This window comes from Vigna angularis, chromosome 7, assembly GCF_016808095.1.
Source record: "Vigna angularis cultivar LongXiaoDou No.4 chromosome 7, ASM1680809v1, whole genome shotgun sequence".
Lineage (NCBI taxonomy): Eukaryota > Viridiplantae > Streptophyta > Magnoliopsida > Fabales > Fabaceae > Vigna > Vigna angularis.
The window spans coordinates 27,554,577-27,564,541 of NC_068976.1; the positions used below are offsets into that span (position 1 = coordinate 27,554,577).

Below are 9,965 nucleotides of genomic sequence, written 5' to 3' on the forward strand. Positions count from 1 at the left end.
TGCGGTGAACGTGGATCGAACACGTGACCTTCAGATCTTCAGTCTGACGCTCTCCCAACTGAGCTATCCCCGCAACTTGCTTGCGTGGTTGAATGTTACATTAATAAATATCAACAAATTAAGGTTCGAATAGCCCAAGCCCATTAAAGCACGACACCGAACGAAGAGCCGAACTGTTTTTGTTTTCTTCAAATTTCGTTTCTTTTCTTTTCCTTTTCGTGGCTGACTTTTGACTTCACATCTAAGCATAAGCAAAGTAGCAAGCGAGAAACGGGAAAAGCGAAACGCAAAAGCGGTTGTTGAATTTGGATGTGGAATTTTCGCCTTCGAATTGGAGGGAGAGAGAGCAAAACAGGATTAGCATAACCGCAGAAGCAGGACCAGAATCACGTTTCGATGGAGGCGGTGGCCGAGGGTCTATGGGGACTCGCGGAGTACCACGAGACGAGAGGAGAAATTGGGAAAGCAGTGAAGTGCCTGGAAGCCATATGCCAAAGCGAGGTTTCGTTTTTCCCAATCGTTGAGGTCAAGACTCGTCTTCGCATTGCCACACTTCTCCTCCACCATTCGCACAACGTCAACCACGCCAAGTCCCACCTCGAACGTTCCGTTAGTCTTTTTCTCCCTCTCGCTGCTGTTAGTTTCCACTTCTTCAAATTCTTTGCTCATGGTATCTGTTTTGGTTCTTTTTTGCAGCAATTGCTTTTGAAGTCTATTCCGTCTTGCTTCGAATTGAAGTGCAGAGCGTATAGCTTGCTCAGCCAGTGTTACCATCTCCTCGGAGCTATTCCACCGCAGAAACAGGTCTTGCACAAGGGACTTGAGCTCACTGCATCTGTTGGATACGAGTACGTGTTCTCTTTCCTAGATCTTTCTCTCTGGTATTTTGAGTTTAGGTTTTAGTTTTCTTAAACTAGTGGTTTGGACTTTGGAGAATGAAACGTAGTTGTAGCTTCAATGTTTGTTATTAGCGTGCTTGCTTCTTACCATAAATGGTTGTTGTCACTGCACTTTATTGTCTGATGATTTGCTTCACAGTTTGGACGATGCCCATCTGTTGTTGCCATTGCATTTGTTTGGACAAACTTCTTCTAGGAGAGAAAAATAAGAAGAAAATGTGCTTATCCATAAATTGAAATTAGCTTGTAGTGATGTGGGCTATGCTAGGTTTTGACTATGATGGGATTGCATTGGATGACTATAGGAAAGTTGCGGGTTTGATTATAACTGTTAGAATATTTATCATCGTTATATCGTGTGTCTAGGGTTATCATATTTATCATCGTTATAGGGTTATCATATTTATCATCGTTATAGGGTTATCTTATTTATCATCGTTATAGGATTATCTTATTTATCATCGTTAGAGGATTATCTTATTTATCATCGTTACAGGGTTATCTTATTTATCATCGTTACAGGGTTATCTTATTTATCATAGTAACAGGGTTATCTTTTTTATCATCATTATATTGTGTTAGGTTATAAGGTTACTCTATTTATCATGTATTTTGTATTAAACTTTCTTATATATACCATGAGAGTGAGATGGATCTTTTCAAGCCCTCTAAAAATATATTTTTCTTTTTCTAATATTAACAATAACAGTCCCTGAAATATAAACTCATTCTGAATGGATATGGAATTTGTGTCTCATCTCCATCCCCTTTGGATGACAGGTATAATTGGCATCCATTCGTGTGTTTATTAAATATTTTTCTTACAAAAAGTAAGGATTGTAGTAAAAAATGTATTTATTAACAATTCAATGTTAAACTGACACATATTTTCTTTTGTTATAAATAATAAGGAAAAAGTTATAGTTGGATAAGTCTCAAAATAAATAACCAAATTAGCTAATAATGTTTTAGTAATTTAAAAAGAAACAATATATACATACTAATTCTATTTCTATATCCGATTTAAAAAGTTGGGTATTCACCTACCCATACCCGTGCCCATCAATTTGGATATTCTTGTCAACATCTGGATGGGTTTGGACAATACCATAGATATGAATTTATTTGTAATCTCTAATATTGCATGTTTTTGGATGGGAACTTGGTGGCTTTAATTAGTAAAAAACAAAATGTAGTTGCAAAGTTCAATACCAACGCAAAATTTTAAGCTATGGCATGAGGGGTGAATGATTTCTTATGGTTGAATTTTTTTTGGATAATCCTCAAGTGGAATGTGAAATACCTATAATTCTCTTTTGGGATAATAATAGGATATTTGTATTGCTCACAATTCAGTCCACGATGATACCAAACTCATAGAGATAGACCAATACAACTTCAAAGAAAAACTGGATAATGGTCTTATAACTGATTCCAATATCCCATTAGGGCTTCAATTAGTAGATTTGTTTACGAAGGGTCTCCTTACAATGCGGTTTTATGATCTTACATTCAAGCTGCAAATGGTAAATATCTGTTCACCAGCTTGAAGGGGTGTTGAGATATGAGGAATTACTATTAATTATTGGGACTATGGAGATATAGTAGGGATGGGATGAATAATTATTAATTATTGTATTTGTTTCAATAATTTATTTCTAGAGTCAATCAGAATTTCTTCCCTATTTTAATCTCTTCCCTTACCTTTTTCAAGTCTGACTAAGGCTGCTACTACAACTACTGTCCCTACTGGTGCTACGTATTCATGGTGTCTAGTTTATTTTTTTGAAGGATTTCAATGAAGTTGTGGTCTTGCAACTTCAATTCACAGCTTGCAAATGCTTTATCTATTGAAGGGGACTACCAGGGTTCAATCTCTGCCTTAGAGTGTGGATATGTCTCTGCTACTGAAGTATGCTTGCCAGAGTTGCAGGTATGCTGTCAAAAGTTACAAATTTACAACTTACGTGAAAAGACATGTTTTTTCTTCCTTCTCTTCGTTTGCCACCAATTAGTTGGTGAATTTCTATCTCTAATAGATAGAACCTTCTGGAAGTTTGTTGTCTTTCACATCTATTGTGTGTTCAACTATTAACTCTCTACTTTGCTAAAACAAAGGGCACTCCATTATGAGTTTAATATAATATTGCCCATCAGCTCTGTTGTGTAATTTCTTGTTTTATGACAATGGAGCAGATGTTTTTTGCCACTTCAATATTGCATGTCCGACTCATGCAATGGGATGATGATAATTTGGTAGAGCAAGCTGTTAATAAATGCAACGAGATTTGGGAGTTAATCGATCTACATAAAGTGAGTGCAAATGTTCTTTCGCTTCTTACTTTTTTAGTTTTCTTTGTGCAGAGAATGCACAACTGTAGAGACTGCATGTTTTTAAGGTCTTGTTCTTTTGAGTGGATTTGAGGGGATTTGAAGATAAATTTTTTTGTCGTTTATTTGAGTGAATTTGGAGGTAAATGAGAGTGAATTTGGAAATAAATTTTTTTAATTTGTCACGTCAATACAATTCTATACTAATTTTCACAAATTTTATTTCCAAATTCACTCTCATTTACTTCCAAATTCACTCAAATAAACGACAAAATTTTTTATCTTCAAATCCTCTCAAATCCCTTCAAATCCACTCCCACAAATCCACTCAAAAGAACAAGGCCTAAGTGAGATATATCATGATTTTTTTTATACCTTTGCTCTAATTTATTTTCTCTCTTGCATCCTAACACTTCTCAGCGAAGACAATGCCCTGGCTTACTATTTTATAACGAATTACTTCACATATTCTACCGATTGCGACTATGTGATTACAAGAATGCTGCACCTCATGTAGACAATCTGGATGCTGCCATGAAGTTTGATATACAGCAAACACAGCAAATACAGGAGCTAGTGAAGGAGCTTGAAGTTCTAGATCAAAGTCTCTCACGGTCTGACCTTCACTACAGGGATAGGACAGCATTATCTAGAAAGCAAACAATGATTAAGGAGCAACTCAGCAGCATGACTGGATTGAATTTAATTGGGCAGGAATCACTGCAACCAGTTTATTTTGGGAATGTCAGAAGGACTATAGGAGATAAGCTTCAATTAGCACCTCCTCCCATTGATGGTGAATGGCTTCCTAAAAGTGCTGTCTATGCATTAGTTGATCTAATAGTTGTTGTATTTGGGCGCCCAAAGGGACTTTTTAAGGAATGTGCTAAACGCATACAATCTGGGATGCATATAATACAAGGTTGTTCAACAGCTTTTTTAGTGAGTTTGTGTGTTTTTTTCATCATCATTTGGGTTTGTTCCAATTTATTGCTTTCTTGAAAGTACATCTGCTACTTCTTTTAAGTACAAAATAATGATTTCTCATGTGAAATCAATTTGTATTTTGCTGTCCAAATAGCCCTGTGATAATTTTTGATGTTGTCTGATTTATGCCCTTTTACTTGCAGTTCCACCATCTCAGTTTTCAACTATTCTATATGTCCAATCAAAACCATAAAATGTCCTGTTTATAGTTTTCTTAGCTAGGATTTAATGTGAAATGTCTTATGAACCATCAACATATTAGAAACATTACTCTGTTGAATTATTTGTTCTGATTGCACGATTGATGAGTTGAGTTGTTTCTGTTATTCAAATGGATTTCCATGTTAGTCGCAGCTGTTTTATGGCCTACTTTAGAGAGTGAAGTTGTAGCCACTTTGAAATTATTTTCCTTATGAAAATAATATATCTTCTTCTGTAATAGTGTCTCACATTGTAAATATTGTAAATAATGTATTTTACAAATTTCTATGCTAATGGTTATTAGTTGTCATACATAAAAGGTTTTATTTTGGAACGGTACTAAAGTATTTAGGTCTATATGTTAAAATGGCCAACATATGTAAAATCATTTAATTATATAAAGTTATTCATATTTTCAAGTACTTCCTTGCAGATGAATTAGTAAAGCTTGGAATTACTGATGGTGTTAGAGGTGAGATTTGTTATTCCTAGCTTGTCTGCTGTGAGATGCTTAGGCTGTCATGCAATGAAGAATTTCTAATGCAATTTTGTTGAACCTTCTTTTTTACCAGAAGTGGATTTACAACACTCTTCTATCTGGATGGCTGGTGTGTACTTAATGCTACTAGTTCAATTTCTTGAAAACAAAGTGGCTATTGAACTCACACGAGCAGAATTTGTTGAAGCACAAGAGGTTGGTTATCTTCCTATGGTATATTTTGTCAGCACCAAGGATGAGAAGACATGATAGTTTGCATTTATTCCATACAATTTCAAAATCGCTACTGATAAATAATAATCCACCTTGTTAACTGGCTTGCTTCTGCTGATATTTTTCTTGTTCGTGTGGATTTATAAGGTGGTATTCCATTACATTCCGGAATTGAAATAGTTAATTAATACCACTGCAATTTTTCAGGCTTTGGTACAGATGAAAAATTGGTTCATGCGGTTTCCAACCATATTACAGGCGTGTGAATGCATCATTGAGATGCTTAGAGGTCAATATGCTCATTCAGTTGGCTGTTACAACGAAGCTGCTTTTCATTATATTGAGGCAGTGAAGGTATATATATATATATGCATATGACATCTCTATAACATAGATGGGATATTTTAGTAGTGAACAAGATGTAGTTTCTGCAGTTTTGATAATTTTGACACATATATATGCTGATTTGGCATGCTACATATATATTAATGTTTTTGTCTGTAGAGCTTGTTATAAATTGTTGATGAAGATAACTTCATAGTATCCAAGCAATGACTATATATTTCTGTGTAGCTTACAGACAGCAAATCAATGCAAGCTATGTGCCAAGTTTATGCAGCTGTCTCTTACATCTGCATTGGTGATGCTGAATCTTCTTCACAGGTGGAGAAATGCTTCTAACACAAATTAAATTGGTTCTACATATTTTTGAAGTAGTTTAATTCCAGGAGATTTTTTATTGAATTATATTTTTCCCTCAGGCACTTGATTTGATCGGCCCAGTTTATGGAGTAATGGATTCTTTTGTAGGAGTTAGAGAAAAGACAGGTGTTCTTTTTGCTTATGGTCTTTTATTGATGAAGCAACAGGATCTACAAGAAGCAAGGTAAGTTTTTAAATAACTAATGGAATAACCTGCACAGATGTTGAGCTTACAATCTAGAGTTTAATGTATTTGTTTGTTATTTTTTAATTTAACAGTAAATTTGTTAGTACATATGTTTATAAAAATATTGACAACACCTTGAACTGGTAAATTACAATAAAAAATTAGCAATGAAGAAATATTTAATTTAGCTTATTTTAACTATGCATCCAAATTGGAAAAATGCACTTTACTTGCATTTATTTTATTCATTATAATAATTTTGTTATATATTAAGATCCCCGGTTGAACTATTGACTGGATTACTTCGTTGCGTCAGTTTTTGAAACATGGATATGGGAAGAATTACTATGCCTTCTGTTGGGTTTCATTCATATAAAAGAACCGGTGCAATGAGTTCTACACCTTAGTTGGTGGATGTTTCTTTAAATGATTATGTCATGTAATGTAACGGATTTGACTGTTAAATGGACCTCAAAAGTAAGTAATCTCCAGAATGGAATCTCACTTGCGACTGATCTCTTACCTCCATCTGACATATATAAATTCTACTTCTTCCTTTGTCTAAGTTGCAAATTTGTTGCAGAAATCGCCTGGCAAGGGGATTGCAGCTGACGCATACATATTTGGGAAACCTTCAACTTGTTTCACAGTATTTAACAATCCTAGGCAGTTTGGCCCTTGCATTACGTGACACCGTACAAGCCAGGGAGATATTGAGATCTTCTTTGACTTTAGCAAAGAAACTTTATGATATTCCTACTCAGATTTGGGTGCTATCTGTTTTGACCGGTACTTTTATCTTATCTAAGACTACCTAGTTTGTGAATGCAACAAATCTATTATGACTTTAAGTGCTCCCTAGTTGCATAATTTGTTGACGAGTACTTAGATTGCCATCTGAGTGTCATGCGTTTCTTGCTTATTTATTGTGCTCATTTTTGGTTTGAACTTTTTTATGATAAACCTTGTGTAGATTGGCTGGTATGTAACTGGGATAATAATTAAATTGTTCAATTTCTGGCATGGTGTCGTGGCTTTATACGGTATATTTAATTGGAGGTTGCTGGTTCAAATCCTAGAATCAGTTTCTCCATTGGCAGGTGTATGGCTGTGCCCATCTTACCTTTCCCAAACCCCATCAAGTGGGAGCATCATGCACTAAGTGCTCTCCCACTTTCTATTTATATATTTATTATATCATCTCTCTATATATATAATATTGGAAGTCTTACATCGACTAGAGATAAGACCAATTTATAATATATATAAGTGGGTGCAAACTTCACCTTACAAGCCGGTTTTGTAGGGTTGAGTTAGACTTAAAGTTTACTTCTTATCATGGTATCAGAGCTAGGTTAAAGCCTATCATAGTGAGATTTGTGTGGACATATTGTTCCACATGCTATCGGGCCACTTTCGGACCACCATTAATGTCTAGTCTCACATTAATATCCACTCGAGATGTATGTACCTCGGCGTGTGGAAGGTGTGTTGGAAGTCTCACATCGACTAGAGATACGACCCATTTATAATATATAAGTGGGTGTAAACCTCACTTACAAGCCGGTTTTATAGGATTGAGTTAGACTTAAAATCTATTTTTTATCATATATATATATATATATATATATATATATATATATATATATATATATATATATATTCCTGTTTTTAAAATGGTCGTCCTTAATTGTATGTATCTCAACGTTTCTTATTAGGTTTCTTTTATTTAAAAATGTTCAAATATACTTCCTGGTTCTTGTAGCTTTATATAAAGAATTATGTGAAAGGGGAAACGAAATGGAGAATATGGAGTATCAGGCAAAAAAAACAGAAGATTTGCAGAGGAGGCTTGCTGATGCACATGCCTCCATTTATCATATTGAAATAGTAAGTTCATCTCGACAAAGAATCGGTATGCGGTATGTCTTTTGGATTTAGTTATTTATTGTTTATTTCACCACATTGATCAACAGATTGACAAAATAAGACTTCAAGTCCACCAATTAAACGATTTGGACATCAAGCGTGCAATGATAGACCCAGCTCTGGGAGTCAATCTTGATATCCCAGAATCTATTGGTCTGTCGGCAGCCATGCCTGCTCCTTCATCGTCAAGATTTGTTGATATAGACACCAGAAGACGTGGAAAACGGAGACTTTAGTGTGTTCCTTGTGCAGGCAAAACCATTATAATTTTTGTGAATTAGTTGCAAGCTATTGGTCCAAGGTCCAAGTGGGTTGAAGAGTTTAGCAGATAGGGTTTCCAGCAAGCCCTCTTTTCACGCGCATCACTGTAAAAGATTCTGTACAGTTAATTAGAATGTTTTGCATAAGTTATAGATGGAATAGATATTAGAAGTTACCAATTAACATTTAGAATAGATGTTTATTTCTATTTTATTCTTTTTGTACCGAAAGAGAGAAAAAAAAAAGTAGAATAGGTTTTTTAAGGCAGGTCCTTAGGATTGTGTTTGTTCAGCTGTTTATAGCATTTTTCAATTCAAAGAAGTCAGTATGCTTTCTTATTTGAAGATGTTATATGTAAATTAATTGCAATGGTTTTACTGAAATAGAAATTCATGTACACTACATCAAGATGAAATGTTTTGTTCTTTGTCAAAATTAATCATATCTACTTGTTTACAAAAGGAACTTCATTTGCTTTGGTCTTTTTGCAGTTGTTGTTCATGGTTATTCAGTACAGAATGTTCGAAGCTTAAATGTGTATATTTGATTGTTCGAATGTTGTAAAAATTGGCTTCAATTATCCACTCGGTCATCTCAGAGTGTGACAGTGCTTCTGACCTGCTATCTACTTTTGTGGGTTGTGGGAATACTACCTTGTTGTGGAGTGAGTTGACAATATTCTGGTGTTAAACTGGAGTAATAGTCATCGTTGTTAGCAAAAGGCAAGCTAGACATTGAATTAGGAAAATTAGCTTTTGTAAAATGTGTGGAAAAAAAAGGACTAAGTTTCAAGGGACGTAACCGAACTGCAAGTGTATAGTTTGAGATTGTGCAATTTTATTGAATGAGACAGGAAAATGTAATCTTATATATCTGGTAATAAATTTTGCTTGGAAGTTTAATAATGTGTTATATTTTACTTGGAAGTTTAAAAATGTGTTATATTTATCTAAATTTGTTATGCCATGCTGTTTTTTAGAAATGAAAGTTGTCCATAAAATAAATCTATAAATGTTATATGCATTCAATAAAAAAAGTGTACAGTGAGATCAATTGAATTATAATAAGAACTTAGATCCAAGTATTTATGACACCGTCATACTTTAACTTATATTTATAGTTTTTTAAAGTATAATTGTTTCAATATTAAACCTTAATTATACTTATTTAAGTAATGTATATGAAAGTTATATCAGAGTTTGATTTTTCATTGAACATTTGAAGCAAAATAATAAAAGTAGTACTTCTCTAGAATATTTTTAAAAAATTATGAACTTACAAATATCTAAATTGTTATTTCTTGTAAAGAGTTATGTTTTTGTAAAAAAAAACTTAAATGAGTTTTAATTTATAAAATTGAAAGTAAGTCTTTTTAATCTAAATTTAAATTTAATAGTATAATAATTTGAAAAATAAATTATGTATTTGTCTTTTTTACTCAAACAAGGTTAAAACTTCCCTAAGCTGAATAGATTACGATTTAAGTTACTTTTATTTTTATTCGTTACGAGACATCTTATATGAACATGTATATTTTTTTAGTTGTTCATTTGAATAAGACTAATAACTTGATTTGATGGTTCGAAACACTTTTTCCCTTGAAATTGTAAAAAAAACCTCAAAATTAATTTTAAATTTAGAGGATAAAAGTATATATTTAAGTTTTTTTTAAAATAACTTTTACATAAAATTTAGATAAATGAAAACCATGGTTTGTTGTAGATTACCCAAAAAGACTACTAGCTTGCGTTGGAAT

At 33.6% G+C, this 9,965-nt stretch overlaps 1 protein-coding gene and 1 non-coding gene across 2 annotated transcripts; one reads left to right on the forward strand and one right to left on the reverse strand.

The window, feature by feature from the left end:
* On the reverse strand, positions 1-73 carry TRNAF-GAA (transfer RNA phenylalanine (anticodon GAA)). Its single transcript has one exon. It is a non-coding gene; the product is annotated as a tRNA-Phe (tRNA).
* A 101-nt stretch (positions 74-174) lies between these two features.
* Positions 175-8,617, forward strand: LOC108338378 (sister chromatid cohesion protein SCC4). Its single transcript, XM_017575219.2, has 13 exons — positions 175-609; positions 697-848; positions 2,691-2,832; positions 3,096-3,212; positions 3,651-4,152; positions 4,852-4,890; positions 4,991-5,112; positions 5,338-5,484; positions 5,704-5,793; positions 5,892-6,016; positions 6,603-6,808; positions 7,785-7,909; positions 7,996-8,617. Exons 1-13 carry the CDS (start codon positions 397-399, stop codon positions 8,182-8,184), a joined length of 2,169 nt encoding a protein of 722 aa, XP_017430708.2. The 5' UTR covers positions 175-396; the 3' UTR covers positions 8,185-8,617.
* Positions 8,618-9,965: the final 1,348 nt, after the last annotated feature.

Bases quoted from the DNA above. Each gene is read 5' to 3' on its own strand.
- LOC108338378 (XM_017575219.2), top strand. From the start codon at position 397: ATGGAGGCGGTGGCCGAGGGTCTATGGGGACTCGCGGAGTACCACGAG. The intron at 3,213-3,650 runs GTGAGTGCAAAT...AACACTTCTCAG, and splicing joins AGTTAATCGATCTACATAAA to CGAAGACAATGCCCTGGCTT. The intron at 6,809-7,784 runs GTACTTTTATCT...TGGTTCTTGTAG, and splicing joins GGTGCTATCTGTTTTGACCG to CTTTATATAAAGAATTATGT.